Source organism: Genypterus blacodes, unplaced genomic scaffold, assembly GCF_046128005.1.
Source record: "Genypterus blacodes isolate CSIRO-AG114 ecotype Tasmania unplaced genomic scaffold, CSIRO-AGI_Gbla_v1 ptg000067l_1, whole genome shotgun sequence".
In the NCBI taxonomy this organism is placed as follows: domain Eukaryota; kingdom Metazoa; phylum Chordata; class Actinopteri; order Ophidiiformes; family Ophidiidae; genus Genypterus; species Genypterus blacodes.
Window position 1 is genome coordinate 9,778,491 of NW_027466879.1, and position 16,787 is coordinate 9,795,277.

The window sequence follows — 16,787 nt, forward strand, 5'->3', positions numbered from 1 at the left end:
TATAATTAATTCTGTTGATCTCGGCTGTTATTCATTTTTACGATGTCCGTTTGTATGCATAGAATATTGTTCATATGTTTAGATTTAAAGCTTCACTGAGCAACATTTCATTTGAGGCAAGGTGATCATCTATATGAATGAAAGAATCCTTGAAGTCTAAAATCAGGTTTACTATTTCACTTTTCATGGAATTTGCACAAGCCAACATTTGTCATCATGTGCAAATGAGCAACACATTTTTTTTAAGTAAATTTAGAAAAAAAATGTTGCACTTTGGAGGGTTCAGAAGTCATTTCAGATTCTGTGAGGTATAGAAGAATTCATTATGGTGTCACTGCTCCAAGTGAAATAGTAGATTTCACTATATATTTAATACATAGTATATTAAATTCAGGAGTGCCAGTGTTTGTGTTTGTCCTCTATTTGGGTTTTTCCACATTTTGAAATGGGTCTTAATTATCCTTAGGTGTTTGGTACTCGGTCTGACTGGCCTCAGGTTTCTTTTTTTGAAAACTTATTCGTACCTTTGGGATTTGAGTGGGTTTTCCAAAGGGTTTGTTTTGGATCGGGTCCAACACTGAACACAGAGGAGTTCAGTTTGTAAAAATCTGGATTTATGTGCCAAGACTGCCTTACTAGAGAAAACAATCCAAACTATTAATACTTTGGGAATAATCCACAAAAAAGGCTCCGGACTGTTAAACAATAGTGCAATAAAGTTAAGTACTGCATTTTCCTTGACATTACAAAGCTTCCCCTCCTTGCAAAGCCACATGACTGGACACACTTAAGCATGTTTGCAGATGTTTATGTTAAAATGACTCCAAATGAAAGACAGTTTCATTGATTAATCTTGGATGTGTCTGGAGTTTGAGTCTATTTGTGATGCAGCTCAGTGAACTTCGTGTATAAGGAGTGACAAAGAAAATATCTTTGACATTGCACTTGACTGTCAGAGCCACTAGATGGCAGTGCAGATTCAAGTATCATGTCAGTCGAGTTTGGCGCAGATGTGCGGATGACGGAGGAGCTCTGAGGAGGAAAATGAAAACATGGAGACTGACAAGATTTCTCTCCTGGAGGATTCTGGATTTAAAAATATGAAACAGCTTGTCTTAGCAATTGCTGCTGTGATGAAATGGGTTTGTTCTAAGATTCTTTTCATCTTTTTCACAATACAGATGAATTTTCCCCTTCATGTGTTTGTGCTTGTTGTATATTCACTTGTTGTGTTCATGAGATTGATTTTTTTTTCATCTTCAGGGACTCCACATGAAAACTAAATTAAATGACTGATTGGCATCTAATAGTTTACAGATGACATCATTATTTTCTTGTTAGCAGTGAATGAAAAATCAACTAAGTCACTCGACAAGAAAATTAACAAATGGGACCGAGCGTCACATATAGATCAACAACCAGCATGTACCCAGGGTCTATTCTTGTGTTTTCATTGACTCAGTGGTTCTGAGCCTGGTGGCGAGGGACCCCTGAGAGCACACAAACAATGAAAAATAAATGTTTTACCATAAATTATTAGTCATTATGAGTGAGTCATAACAATCTTACAGAAAAAGAAAAAATCCGCCAGTAGGAATATTTCAAACTGTTCCAAATACAATACAATCAATTTGTTTCATGAATTCCCTGAATATGAATGCCAGGATCTGGCAACGTAACTACACAGAAGAATCAAGAAAATTACATTTGATTCAAGAAAATTCCTGAAAAAAGTTGAATTTGTATTCTAAAACTGATTGAAAAAAGGCACCAGAAGATTTCTTTCTTGTGTAAATTGCTTGGCTTGATGCAATATTTTGTGTCGTTTTGGTGCACTTACAGATTCAACGCAAGTTCAGCCTGAGAAAGACACAAAATATCGTTAAACATTGACTTTCATTATCTGGCATGTCTATAGAGGGTGGCGAAGAGCCAAATCATGTTGAGAATCATTGAGTTCTTGCCTTCATCTGCATTTTAACCTGAGTGATGCTGAATAACAAAAAGCTGAGGCCAGATCCAAGCAGACCGGGAGGTCAGCTGATCACATTAAAACACCATGGATGAACTGTGAATGAATACAAAGTAAAAGTAAAGATGCAAACAGGTGTGGTTTTACTTTGAGTAGTGCAAACTGAGGGAAAGACCCGACAACTGATGCTGCCACAGCCTTGTCATTCTTTGAGAAACTGGCAAGAAACTTAACATTCGCTATCTAACTAGTCATATAAAATTATTAATCCTGCAAGCAAGAAGTTTTCACCACCGCAAAAACAACACCAGGCAGGATTTAGATTTTAGCTACATGGACAAGATCGTCCCACACACCCTCTGTTATCAGTCCACCAACCCTCCTGCATTTCACGTATGTAGCCAACAGCTTACTTTCACACAATCTGCATATTTTCTTGTTCTACTGAGCTCTTTGTGGCAGTCAGCGGCCGTAGTTTTTTTTTTCTCCAGAAGATGGAAGGTAACTTGTACATTTACAGTGAAGATTGTTTGGTACCGTTTGATTTAGCTTCCCAAAACTGAGACTGAAAAACAAAAAACAGAAACAAGCAAAACAGAAAAAAACGTATCTATATCATATCTGTATCATAACTTCACACTTAATGATAAGTCAAATTTGTCACCACAAAGTTACCTTTAGTTTTGTGCTTTCATGTCTTTTTGTGCAAATTCAACTGTTATTGGTGAAGATCTAGTTGTTTCTGTCAGCCTCTTCAGTAGAGACCTACAGCTCTGTTTACCGCTATTTCCTCTCTACTTGTGCCAGCTGTGAAGAGACATTTCTGGATCGAGCCCATTGTAGAAAACACTGATAGTTTAGGTGCGTTGCCAGGTCAGAATCAGATGGGTTCAGATTTCTGTCTCAGGCTTGGTACACTGCATCATCGTCATATTGGCAGATTTTATTTTAGGCTACATAATCTAGTTTCTACAAACCTAAAGGGGCCCTTGCTACATCGATGAAGGCTCCACGGGGCTACCTCAACCCGAGAGGCACTTTCTCTACGTATGGACAATAACAATCCTCCACCCTATCCCTTACATTTGCCCTGCGCTACAATGCCACTGGATTATAGTCTTTATTTCAGGGAACCTAGAAGTCCCCTTTATCATCTTTTATTTTCCCTATATAGCGACCATTTATATTTTAGACCAATCCAAAAAAAAGTAAAACAAATACCCCAGTATCTTCCTGGGCATAATGACAGTGAAATGAAGAGGCAACCATGTGGTGAAGGAAAGACAAGTTTAAAGTGTGAATGACTGGACATGAGTGAATGTAAACACGGGACAGGAGGGGAGTCAGCACACTGATTTGATGAGTTCTAAGTGTCTCTGTGTAAGCCTTGCTGGTCATTTTGCTGAAGACCTTGCCGGTCCACATGTTTTCACGTCCCTCTCTCCTCCCTCTGTGCTTATCTCGTCCTGCTCCTGCTCCTCATCCAAACATCTACATTTTCTACTCCAAATATAAACCAGGCGTGCATGTAGACAACCTGGATGTAATGGGTTGATAAATTACAAAGTGGCAATCGGCCACCGTCATTACTCCTTACTGCGTCCAAACAGAGAAAAGGAGGAGGAGGAGGAGGGTGAAGACAGACAAAATGAGGAGTTCTATAACGTGCTTCTCTCTGTCTGCTGCAGCACACCGGCTGTGGTCTGTGGAAAGGGCAGCGACCACGTCACCGACAGTATTCCTCTTCAGCCGAGTGACTCAACCGTCCCACCTCTATCCCCCAGCCCACGGAAATCCAGCCAATCCAGCGTGTCGCCTCATGTCGGCTCGCCGCGTGGTAAACGTTCAGCCATCGACCGGCAGAGTCTGTTCAATGTCGGCGCCAAACAGCTCCTTGTATAAAGGAGGGAAGTGAGCGCGGACGATGTCGGGGTGAGCCTCTCTGAACGCCAACAGCTTCTCAGTGTGCCGAGCGCACAGTGAACGCAACACAGACACCTTACATCTCAGCTGGAGGACAAGGGAACACAGTTATTAGTTACACCTCAGAAATACTGCTCAGGAGAAGAGTTTGTGTGTGTGTGTGTGTGTGTGTGTGTGTGTGTGTGTGTGTGTGTTTACCTTGGTGAGCACTCCTTCCTCTCTCTGGTTCTTCTCCAAGACGTGCTGTAGAGCCAGTTCAGTTCTCTGCTGTAGCTTTTCCACTTGCATCTTCTCCTGCAGCCACGATCGGTCTGTGTACAGCACACACACACACACACACAATGACTCCATCACCACAACAGACTCAGGCACAATCATGTAATTGTGTATGAAGCGGAATCAAAGTTTTGTACCTGCAGAAAACAGTATGAAGGCTGAGAACAGCGCCAGCTCGTCCTCAGACAGACGCAGTGAACACATGCTCCTCGCAAAGTCAAACACTGAAGTGATCAGATCATCACAACCTAGAACACACAGCATTTAGCCATTTTATGAAGGGAAATAAAATTTCACTCCACAAAAAATCAGATTGAAGAAATCATATAAATAAACCCTTGAAATATTTTAGAAAAAATGATTAAACCCTTAAATAGTAATAATCAGCTTATTTGTCTTGAAAATTGTAGAAAAGAAAAGAAAAGATCCAAAAATAAAATCACACATCTTAGCAATGCCTCTTGGGTGACAAAAGAAAAATTCTATGAAAAGTACAACTGCAGACTATCCAGATTATTTAATGCTTTAAACATTAAAATCTTAATGTACTTAACAGTGTCATTGCCATTGACTTACTCACCTAAAGCCTTGAAGACTTCTGGTCCTGCATATTTCCCATCAAAGTAAACCGTGTTGGTCTGTGAGTCAAAAGCTCGACACATTCGTAGGAAAACGACCTCCAGAGATCCTGACAGACACATGAAGTCACCGATGATTAATGCACAACCTAATATAAAGTCGACTCTAATGATAATTCCATTACTGACTGCTCGCCGTCTGATTAACATGATTCATCACTGCTTATCAGACATTTCACTCAGTTTGAAGAATCAGACTAAACTTTCTGTGCGTCTGTTATTAACTCTTCCTGTCTCGCGTTGGCTTCTCTCACCAGCTTTCAGCAGCACGATCTGGTCGTTCTGGCAGAGATCCATGAAGCCGTTGATGCGTTTGGCAAACTCCACCACGTACTGGATGGCCTCTGTGATCTTCAGCGCACAGAGCTGCCACATCACCTCCCGTGGCTGCACAAAGTCACAAAACATTCATTTATCATGCACATCATACTGCCACCGTCCAAAAAAAGGAATTAGAGGGCACTCGAGAGCGCATACCTCTGCCATGGCCGAGAAGTCCTCCAGTGACAAATTACCCCAAAAAATGATGTCATATGGAAGGATGTGAATGGACCCAAGGAATCCACCATAAGATATTTTTGATTCCGTGACTTACCATTCGAAATTTATAAGCCAAAAGGTAAAAGCGGTTAGTACAGCGCCACCATCTGGATGTCCAGTACCAAATAATACAGGCTTGTTCCCTGGTTCATGTCCAACCTCCCCACCATATTTTTGTTAAATTTTTTGCGATGTCCTGCTAACAGACAGACAGACTGAAAACCCAAGCTCCTAGTTAGGGGTGAATATGATCAGTCACAGCAGGGGGTTATGGCTACAATCATCACCTTGCTCTGGTAGCTCTCTAGCTCTTCCTGCTGGATGCTCTGCCAGCTCATCTGCTGCAGCTCCTCCCTCAGATACTGACACGTCTCCAGGTGAGACTTGGAGATATTCTGGGACAGGTGGTCTGCAAGAACACACACACACAAAACAATGAACTGAGGAACATCACACACACACAAAGTAATCTTTACTGTGAATTTGTATTTTGTTTATACCAAAATCTATAAATGAGACAAACTACTATGAACTACATTAAACTAAAAACATTTCAATTTTTTACATGCTCAGAAAAGGACCGAAAACAAAACTAAGAAGAATGAAACTTGTACATTCAGCTTCTCAGCACTGAGGGTCTTTGTTCCTGCATGGAGCAGCTACGATCGAAGATGAAGCCACACCAGAGAAAAACCTCATTTGAGGTCCAAACACAGATAACAAAGCTTTTGTTTCGTTAGGCGGTTATGATTGTATTAAAAGAAAGAGAATTTTGTGGAAGAAAAAAAAAAAAGAACTCCAGGGAACAAAAAGAGATGATTTCCCTAAGCGAGCGCCCTGCCACGTCCCAATTGGCTCTAATTAACAGGGAGATAATTACCAAACCGAGATTTTAATGAGGTCTGAAGATGAGCTTCCAACCTCCTGCTATTTTAAAACCACCTTTCTGTCTCCATCTGCCGCACACACTTCTGATTCTCTTCCCTCTTTGCAGTCCCTTATAGTTCCATCTCTCTCCATTTTCTTTTTTCAAGATCTCACCATTTGTCATTCCCTTCATCTTCCAAAATTTCTGCTGTCCAATTTGAAGGATTCTAAACAGGACTTACCAAGTTCGGCCATGGACGTGGCAGGAGACGTTTCGCCATTGGTGAAGCAGCAATACGGGAAGAAGCCGTTGCTGGAGCTGTAGTCGCACGGCGGCTCAGGTTTGATGCCGTTTATGTCGAGCCCAGATTGGTCCGGCGACGGCTGGAGGTCCAGGTAGAACCCCGCCACACCCCCGCTGACATCTTGTCCTCCCTCTATTCCTCCTCCATCTCCAGAGTCGGCCTGTTTGAAGCAAACCACAATGTCAACAAAAAACTATTTGCTGCTTCGTATTATTTGAAGAAAAACATTTTGCTTCCAAACAAAACAAAACCCTTTCACGGCTTCTTTTCTAGGGGGTTCGAAAATCAATCCCCAGAACAATAGATTGCATCATATTTGCTTCAGAAATTGCCTGGATCATACTCACACACAACTTGTGCATGCTCCAGAGTTCATTTGTGACCATAAGGGTCTGGGAAAAGGTGCTGTGGGAAATGTAAGTGGCACCACAGTGCCCTCTAGTGCTGCACAATTAATCAGCGGCGCACAGTGGGACACTTACAGTAAATCTCGACATCCCCTGGAGGAGGCTTGTGCGCAAGTCAGTGACTCCAAAATGACAATGAGCTCTGCCTTTGGGAGTGTTTGCTGTGTGAGCTAGCAAAGCACCACTCTGGGTTTATGTGGTTTATGAGGTCATGACTGTATGAGTTTAATTTAGGAAGTACTGCAGCAGCGTCGTGCAGCGTAACCACACAACTCCCCAACGCTGCTGGTGGGAAGCTTGCAAATGTGACTTTGTTCTGCTGTGAGTTGGTCGTGACATTTTAAATGTGTGCCTCTCTGGCTGACGTCTTCAAGGAATGTGTATGTTTATCTAAACACAGTATGTGGCGTATCTGGAGGTCGTTATTAAATAGTCGAGCTGACTAATGGTGGTATTCTTCTCTTTGCAGTTAAAAGATACCTCTGTTTTCCACTGAAACAAGCACTTTTACATTAAAGACACCATACGTGATCCAAATTGAAACTAGAGACTGCCAGTGCGCTGCGGATGTCAGGCTTCATTTCATGTTCTCATACTTCTGATGTGAGTTTCTCTGTCTAGAATAGGAAACAGCGATTGTTAGACTTCCTCTTAACCCACAAACCTTGGAGGACGCTGATCCTCCGTCAGGTGAACTCTGCTCCACGTAGCCTCCCAACTCATCCTGGAGCTCGGTGAAACCATAAGGGGGGGACAGCGGCTCTGCCTCCCCTGCGGTGGGGCTGCCGAGGCTGGGGTGAGACAGGAGGAGGTGATTCTGCTGCTGCTGCTGCTGCAGACGGTGCTTCTGCACCTCGGCGTACAGGCTGTCACGCTGCTTCTTGGACATACGACCGAACTTCACCGCTGCACAGAGGACAGAGATCATAGATATTAGGATGAAATATTCCCTAGTTAAGGAGGAATAACCATTTCCTGTTAGAATACTGTATTTCCTTCTTTTACTCAGAGGCCAGGATTATACTTGAGTTACATGAGTTTACTTCTCGCGTATATATGATGGCTACCACATGTATCCTGCGTTTGTTTGAATCACTGGCTGTGTCCTCAAGAGGTAAACTAGCTCTCAGTTACATGGTCTCATGTATCATGTCTGTTATGCTCACTGATGTTTTCATTCATCCGTTCATCTCCTCAGCTGTTGCCATCTTGAGTAATTCATAATCAGTTGCTGACCAGGGATTCATTCTTTAATCCTCCAGATTGAGATAAAGTACTAGTATATGAGATACTGTGTGTGCAAGCATGTGTAAAAATGTGAGAATAATCCTGAGCTAAAGGTGTTCTTCTTAAATTGAACCTTCTCATTTTTAGTGTGTGTGTGTGTGTGTGTGTGTGAGTGTGTGTGTGTGTGTGTCTCTCTCACCGTCTCGGGACATGCCCACAGCCAGACATTTCTGCAGTCGGCAGTGTTGGCAGCGGTTGCGGCTCGTGCGGTCGATGAGGCAGTTTTTTTGGCGAGGACATGAATAGGCGGCGTTACTCTGCTGGCTCCGCCTGAAGAAACCCTGCAGGGAAAGGTCAGACATTTACATCTAAAGACTATTTCAATTTCAATTTGTCAATTCCTGAGGTCATTTCTCAACAAACTTTGGTTCTGCATAATATTAACAGCAAAACCTATGAAGATAAAAGCAAACAGTAAGGACCACAACTGAATACTTCATCTTTCTCTACTCTCTCAAGAGTTACTATAGTAGTACTGTTCAAGTATTCAAATCGTTTTTCCGTCTTCCCCGTGGTTCACATTGATTCTAATCAAATTGATTAAATTCACTTTGTGGGATCTGAGTGTGTTCAGCCATCCGGTGCATATCAACAAACAATGTCCTTCCTTCCAACTGCTGTATAAAGTAAATAACAACACTTCGGTACTCACCACTTAGTACTCTTTTGTTTAACACTGCAATTCGAGATCATGATTCTTTTTAACTTCATATTCCTGTTTTTGATTGATGATGAACTTGTTTGTGGTTAAGTTTTAGAGATTCTGACCAAAGTCCAAGAACAACACCTGTTACAGCCAATAAAGCTTCTTTCAATCTTTACATTTCTACAGCGCAACTTTCTCCCTGTCAAATAAACCGCAAATTCAGGGGAAAAAAAAACTGTTCCCTAGTTCCTGCTTGTACACACAGATGAACATCCATACGCTGCTCGCCGGGTGTGAAACGAGCCGACAGCTTTCAGAGCAAACAGCTGCTGGAGAGCCGCAGACGCTCCTGTGCCAAGCAGTTGGGATACGATGTGTGTTAATGAGACAAACACCAGGCTGAGATCGAAGAAGGCGAGGTCTTCTTCGTGTTCAAGTGAAAACTGACATTGGTACGTGAGGAAGACAAAGAAGAAGGTTTCACACCCTATAGTCGAAAATTATTTTGCAATTTTATTTCTCATTGAATTTGCCCAAAAAATAAAATCCTAGTATTTCTTTTTAATGCGCAACATAAATTAATTAGTGATTCAACAAAGTTTGTCATTTTCTGATGTCTTGTACTTCACACTTTTTAAAGCCCCTGTGACTCCTGGGAATGGACTACAGATGACTGTGTGTGTGTGTGTCACCCTGTGTTAAAAGACTTAACACAGGGTGACAGCACACACTGTCTGAGGTTTAACAGGAAGTGATGTCATGAGAGGGGTGGAGCTTACCTTACAGCCCTCACAGGTGATCACTCCATAGTGGATCCCTGATGATTTATCTCCACAGATCTTACAGGGAATGATTTCAATCTGAGCTGCAGGCAGAGAGAGTGAGAGAGAGAGAGAGAGAGAGAGAGAGAGAGAGAGAGAGAGAGAGAGAGAGAGAGAGAGAGAGAGTCAGGATCACAAACATTTGCGCAGGTTTAACTGTGGCTGTACAATGCTGAACTTTTCAGGCAACAAAACTCACACCAGTTCCCGCACTGGGAATAAACACATGCAGGTCAAAGCAAACGCTAGACGTCTACAGATGATTTCCAGGCTCCAGTGGCAGGGATTCAAGGCTATTAGAATGATCTCTGCTAAACAAAACTTTATCTTTGGTATTTTCAGCTCAGAGCTCACTGTTGTTTTGCTTCACTCACTGCTTTTTGTCAGAGCGGCTCGTCTGTTCTCATCTTCCTTCCTATAGACTGAGGTCATACCATCTTCTCCTTCATCTCCTCTGGCTTCTCTACAGCATTAAAATAAACTAAAAGCCACAATTTACTTCCATCAATCGTACAATTTAAGGCTCACTGTCCTGGCCCATGTCCCCATTCTTCAGAACTTTGTCAAAATCCCTCCAACAGACAAACGGATCTGCGTGGAAACATAAACTCATGTATGGAGGTAAATGTTTTCCTTCTCTTACAGAAATTGACATATTGTGTTCTTAAATCCTCATCAGGAGAAACTTGGTGTCACAGTGACATCTGGCATTATCAAGTTATGTTTTATCTGTCGCCATATTCACTTTATTTACACGGCATCTCTCACAGAAAATGGACACAAAGTGCTTGACAGTCTAACAAATAATAATAGGAAGGAGGATAAAATCAGGAGCAGATAAAACTGGGAGAAATTGAAGTTAAACATAAATGACAAAACATCTAACACAGCTCCACTGCTCTCTGTTAGCAACCAGTCTGTCCCTGATTCCACTCTGCAGCCTCCCCCCTCAACAAACCCCCCCCTACACACACACACACACACACGCAGACACACTTTGAGCTTTTGCCTGGCTTGCATTTCACTTGTGTTTAAAGTAAAGACATCTCATCCATCTTAATCCTGAGTCATTTACATTGGGTTTGCTGTTTAAATGACATTTAATAAACCAGGTTAGAGCATAATAAAGCTGTGACCCGATTGTAAAGGCACATAAACACGCTGATTTAAAACAGGAAAAGCTTTGTGTCTGTCTGCTGAAGGCCAACTGAGGTAAACATGACGCCGAATAAACCACGAGCAGGCTTTAATCTTCATCACAGCATCCTGTTTGCCAGCTTCACTGAAAGTTCTGCTGAGGTAAACTGACACAGTCGAGGACAAACCAGTTCAACCTGCAGCCTGATTCGACCTGCAGTGAGACAGCGACCCAGCCTGACCTCCTGAGTTCCTACGCAAGGTTTTGACTTATGTAACATGTTGTGAAATTCTTTCACGACCAAAAGACATCAGTGCACAGAAAGATTTTGGAACTGGAGCAGATTCTTTCCTATGTGGAAAGTGAGCCCTTTTTTCCAATCACACATACATTTATCATCATACACACACATCTGATGGAATGTATTAAACCCTACACATATCGTAGTGTACTTGACATACAATGAGCAAGGCAGCAATTAATGGTTACTTCAACAACCGGTGCCTTTGTGATGTCTTTTATGTCTTAACAACCTTTAAAACCCTGATCATTTACAGAGATATGAGAAGAAGACATCCTTTGTTTTGGAGAAGAAGAAGAGACATAATCTGCTTTATAAATCGATTACGAAGGATTATAACGGGTTTGAAGTTTGGATCTGTGTGGTTATCGTCTGAAAAGCGCTCCACCACCTCAGTTGGGGAGTTACAAGTCAAACAGCAACAAAATAACGTACAAAGTCTGCGTGTATTGTAATTTATGGTAAGGTGGCCCACCAAAATAAAGGTCCAGCTACAAATACAGTAAGCCTTAAGTATTTCGATAAAATCAGATAGCTAATTCCAGTTAAAAGTGTACTCAACTCTGACTGTACATAGGTTTGCATACAAAGTTGATATGTGAGCTGTGCTCCTCACACTCTCAGTTGCATGCCACTACTGAGAAGTTAAGACTGTCCACTAGGCGGCACTGTGAGGGCCAAAAGACAAATCCTCCCCAGTCTGCGCTGGAAGGCCATAAACAAGACTTCAAGCTGCTATAAAGGTACCAGAACCTATAAAGACTAAATATTTAGTGGCTTTGCACCTCTGAGTGTAGCAAGAGTAAAACTGGAGTCAGGCCAGACAGACACACAGACTGTGTGAGTGTGTGTGTGTTTGTGCGCTTGTGCATGTCACAGCTTGATCTGAAAACACACTGATTGACTCACTGTGTGTATTTTTGCTCACAGCAGCAGAGCGACGGCTCGACTCTCAGCTGCTAAGTTTAGAGTAGGGAAGTTATGTAAGGGAGCAGTCACATGAACATAATAACACACACACACACACACACACACACACACACACACACACACACACACACACACACACACACACACACACACACACACACACACACACACACACACACACACTACTGCCTGAACAAGAATCATTCCCCAGCTGTTTGTCTGCAGCACAACAACTCTCTGATCTTTACATGCTTTATTTCAATGTCGTTTGTTATTTTCATTATTACATTTTTTTCCTCGATCATGCTCATGTTCCTGCTCTTGTTTGTCTCACAGACTTCAGTGACAGCAGCTTTAAAGTTTGGCTTTGGGCAATGAAGGACTTCTTAATTAAAAATGTTGCCAATTTAGATTTTTGATATGCGCTATTTTATTATAAACATATGCACTTATTGGAATTAAAGACAATCTGGTGCACATATCTCTATAACTCCTAGAGCAACCGACCAATCAGAAGCTAGAATCTCATTGTATGTCACTTATTAACCCAGACAGCCAAGACCCCCACTGCAGGTTCACATATCAACCTAAAAGAGTTTATTGTGACTGCGTGTCAATCAATAGAGCAGCAGACCAGGTTCTCAATCTGTGGACTTCAAAACACACAGGCATCTCTTTCTCTCTCTCTCTCTCACACACACACACACCCATGTATGGCTCACACTCTATCACCCTCCCTCACAGAAGCATCGATCACCTGACTGAATGCTGATCTGCATTCCCCAGGCCAAACTCTTGGAATCTCGGCAAGACTCAGATTAACCCAGTGGGGAAAGCATGTGAGCGTCTCCTCATTAGATCTTTCCTTCCACGGTGAGGACAGGAAGTAGATCCAGGTTCAGATGATCTTACTGCCTGAAGAAGGATTTATTCAGGTTGTATGTTGAAGCTTTAGGTGGAACGGTCCCATAGAGTTCAGTCACTCTCTCCGGCCGGTGCTAAAGTATTTTTCACACCAGGAAAATGAAAAAGTGGGAATACTAATGCAAAGTCTGGAACAGTTGAAAAACCTGAGGACAAAGTCAAAAACACAGAGGAAATGTGAAGATTTTGGGGAAACCTTCAGAAAGGTTGGGAGTACATGTAAAGGATTTTTCCAGATTCAGAATGGTCAGGAATACCAGTTAAACATGTGGAAACCTAGACAAAGGCTCAAAGGCTTAAAAGTAGGGAATGGCAAGAACACAACGGTGGACTGGAATGAACTGGAATAGCAGTGAAACATCTGGAATACGTGTAAAATCCGGTTTGAATGGCGTCTGTCACACATCGTCGGTCTCAACTCGGCGTGACGAATGAATGACAGCTGACCTTAACTGAAAGAGCTGATGGCCAGCAGAGGCATGATGGGAAATGTGTCACATGTTAATGATGTTTTGGTTTTGTGTCCCAGCAGGAAGGAGATGCTATGTCTCTACCTGTAACCCCCCTGCCTGCACACACACACACACAAACACACACACACACCACATACTAAAATCTGATTTATTCAACCCAGCTGCTTCTTCCTGCTTCCTCGGCAGAACACCAGCTGAAGACGAGAGAAGAGAAGAGTTCTCCTTTCATTCTGTCCTTCCTCGACTGCTCTGAAAATTTGAAAATTCAAAAACCAGAGTTGTGTTTTTTCAGCTGAAAACACGATAAGTACTTTTATATTGAATGCTACTTTAGTTCCTGGTGGTACTTCTTCACTTATGCATGACGTTTGATGAAACTCTTTTATTGCCTTCACCGCAGAATAACCAAAGAGACAGAGCTGACCGTAATCGTTTTTGGTGACGTGTGCTTTCACGGCCGTGGCCTCCCTGTCATGTTAGTTCGCCGCCGAAAAGGTTGGCGGGTGAGTCAGAAAATGAGTCACATCTTACCCACCCGTTACCAAATGAAAGCCAGCGCTAATGTCGCATGCAGTGTTTGTGAGGAGAACAAAGGCACAAACACAAAACGATCCACATAAATCAGGTTTGTTTGTCATTCAGTGCGTTCACATGCACTTCAAGACTTCAATCGTGCTGCGATTGAGGCAGCAAATCTTAAGGCGACTGAAGTAGCTCGGCAGAACAGAACTAGATTATCTGATTGAAAATCAATTCATTCAGGCATGTATGTGACTTAATCTGAGTATTCCTCCTCTGCATGCATTTCCTGAATTGGCAGACGAGTCTCATGAGACAAAGACGAAAATGTGCTGACTGTTGTGAAAAGCTTTTTTTGGACTAAGATGTAATTTTCTAGTTTAGGGACCCTTGAGCAGCGGCTTAGTCTACTTAAGCCCCAGAATGACTGTAAAACTCTACTCTCCTCATCCACCCTCTTAATAATGTCAGACTTATTGCAATGGAAGCAACATATGGTTGCACACATGGAACACAAAGAAAGGAAGTAATCCTGTGAGCAGATGAAGTAGAAGCACGTTACACAAAGTCAGCAAACGTAACTATTTAATGGTCGCAAATGTATCCATAAATCCATTCATCCATCCATTATCTGTACCCGCTTATCGTGTTCAGGGTTGCGGGGGGCTGGAGCCCAGATGCTGGATAACGGGGTGCAGAGAATTGATGGACTTCAGACCTCAAAGGGATGAAAGGGCTGCAGTTTTCCATAGACACACACAGACAGCCAGACACACACACAGCGCAGAAAACACTCCATCCAGCATCAAGTCTAATGAGCAGCGCTGCAGCTTCTAGTGCAGCGTAATGAGGCTGGATGAATGTCATCAGAGCCACACACTCTTACAGCCTCTTGCTCTGTTTACGCCAAAAACGGCACGGCTCGGCAGAACAATTCCCTCATGGATCAATTATTGAATTTCCGGCACAGAAAAACAAAAAAAAATCCCAGGATCAAAGGGGGAAAAGGGTAAAATGAGGAAAAGTAGAAACGTCATCACCGCTGTGCCTCTGAAATGCATCAGGCTACACTGTGGAAACGTAAACATGCTCTACACTCAGCTCCCGACGCCCTTCTCCTAACTCCTACATTCTTTTTCCGTTTTCCACCACTGAAGCTGGTTTTCCATCTTTTATCACTTCAGCAGATGTTTTTCCTTCATCAAATAAATATTATTTTGAAAACTAAGAGGTCAGGGATGTAAAACTCACATTTTATGGGGCGGATATGCAGATTTCCATTTCCACTTTCTCCGCTGTAACATTTGTAGTGGCTACGTTTACATCCACCCATAGTCCGATCATGAAAGTAGGATTACAATCATCTGCACCTCCATGTTCTCCAGGTCACACTGGACCCGTATCTACCCTTCAAAGAGGACAGTTAATAAGTGGTGGAGGTCATTCCAGGTGGTGCATGCAATTAAAAAGACAACATTCCTGGTTCCAAACTGACGGGAGGGACAGCGTGAGCCTCTGTGGGCGAGTGCCTTGGGTGCTAAAACTCCAAGTAAAGAAGTGAAGAAAGTGGGGAAACGTGGATGATGACCAAACACAAACTAGAGACTTAAGACTTTTTATTGTCAAGAGACCAACATCAGACATTACTGATGAAATACTTAACTGCTTGTTCATAAAACCGAGACACTGGACGACAGTATTCAGTCAATGATGTCAGCAGTGATGTCACGACCCCCCCCCCCCCCCTCGCAGTGAACAGTTTAATAATCTCCTTGCCTGAAGCTTGTCCCTGTAATCCTGTGACATAACAGCACGGGATAATTACCTCCTGCAGTGTTTTCTCACAGACGATGAATCTGAACCAGACAGATTGAAACAACCTCCCCCATCCATGGTGCACACACAGACACACACACACACACACACACACACACACACACACACAAACTATGACCTCCGTGCCCCATACACAGTGGACTGTCAAAATAAAAAATGAAGGAATATGAGTTTCATTTCTAAGGCTGAAACACTGGCGGACTAGAGGTAAAGTTAATTGTCCTCTGTTAGACCAGCATGCTGGGCTTCAAACCTACAACCCTCCAAATCCACCCAAATGCAGACATTATCTGTCACATTCATAACCAGAAATACGTCCATAATAATAATAACAAATGAACTACATGTGTTGTGTGTTAGAGAACGTGCTTGAAATTTACTTGAGCAAATGAACAGAAACACTTCGTAGCTCCATTGCGTAACTTAAGACAGGATTGAAGCCTAGATCACTCTGTGTCAAACTACCGTCTGACAGATCAAAGTGCTGCCACACGGCCACTTTTTGTAACGTGTCTCATGTTTCTGTCCACTTTGCTGCTCTGCTCCGCTCAGGTCCGCCTACCATGAGTTGTGTACTTATTGCACACAATGTGGAACTTGTGCACTAAACAAAGCTAATGACGCAATACGTGTCACTTCAACAAACTCCATGTGCTCTGTAGGTCAAGTTACTTCGTCCACAAAAAAGGATATTCTGAAAGGTACATGCCAGTCAAAGAAAGGTGAAAAGGAGAATTTAAAAGCCCAAATTCAAAATAAGCAGGCTAGACATGATGTAATCATCTGCTGCTCAGTACCCACGACTGCGGGTCAAAGGTGACCCGGTTAGTCATGTTAGTTTCTTCATGTGTGACCTCTGAACAGAGGATTATGCTGGAGTCATGAAATGCAGCATTTTCCTCAGAGGTAAATCAAGGTCATGGCTGCTCTATAAGAACAGCAGTAGGTCAATGTGACATCAGAGGCACACGGACAGATCTGTGA

General features: G+C 42.6%; 1 protein-coding gene across 2 annotated transcripts in view; it reads right to left on the reverse strand.

Annotated features, from left to right (window-relative positions):
- Positions 1-428: 428 nt before the first annotated feature.
- LOC143004482 (nuclear receptor ROR-alpha A-like) overlaps positions 429-16,787 on the reverse strand; it is a 56,516-nt gene continuing 40,157 nt past the window's right edge. For both annotated transcript variants that reach the window (XM_076155381.1, XM_076155382.1), the window contains 11 exons: positions 9,641-9,726; positions 8,355-8,496; positions 7,593-7,834; positions 6,459-6,681; positions 5,637-5,758; positions 5,064-5,196; positions 4,752-4,859; positions 4,309-4,419; positions 4,094-4,206; positions 2,264-3,982; positions 429-2,189 (listed from right to left, as the gene is read on the reverse strand). In XM_076155381.1, coding sequence (XP_076011496.1) covers positions 3,818-3,982; positions 4,094-4,206; positions 4,309-4,419; positions 4,752-4,859; positions 5,064-5,196; positions 5,637-5,758; positions 6,459-6,681; positions 7,593-7,834; positions 8,355-8,496; positions 9,641-9,726 — 1,445 coding nt within the window. In that variant the 3' untranslated portion in view covers positions 429-2,189; positions 2,264-3,817. The remainder of the gene's footprint in view (positions 2,190-2,263; positions 3,983-4,093; positions 4,207-4,308; positions 4,420-4,751; positions 4,860-5,063; positions 5,197-5,636; positions 5,759-6,458; positions 6,682-7,592; positions 7,835-8,354; positions 8,497-9,640; positions 9,727-16,787) is intronic.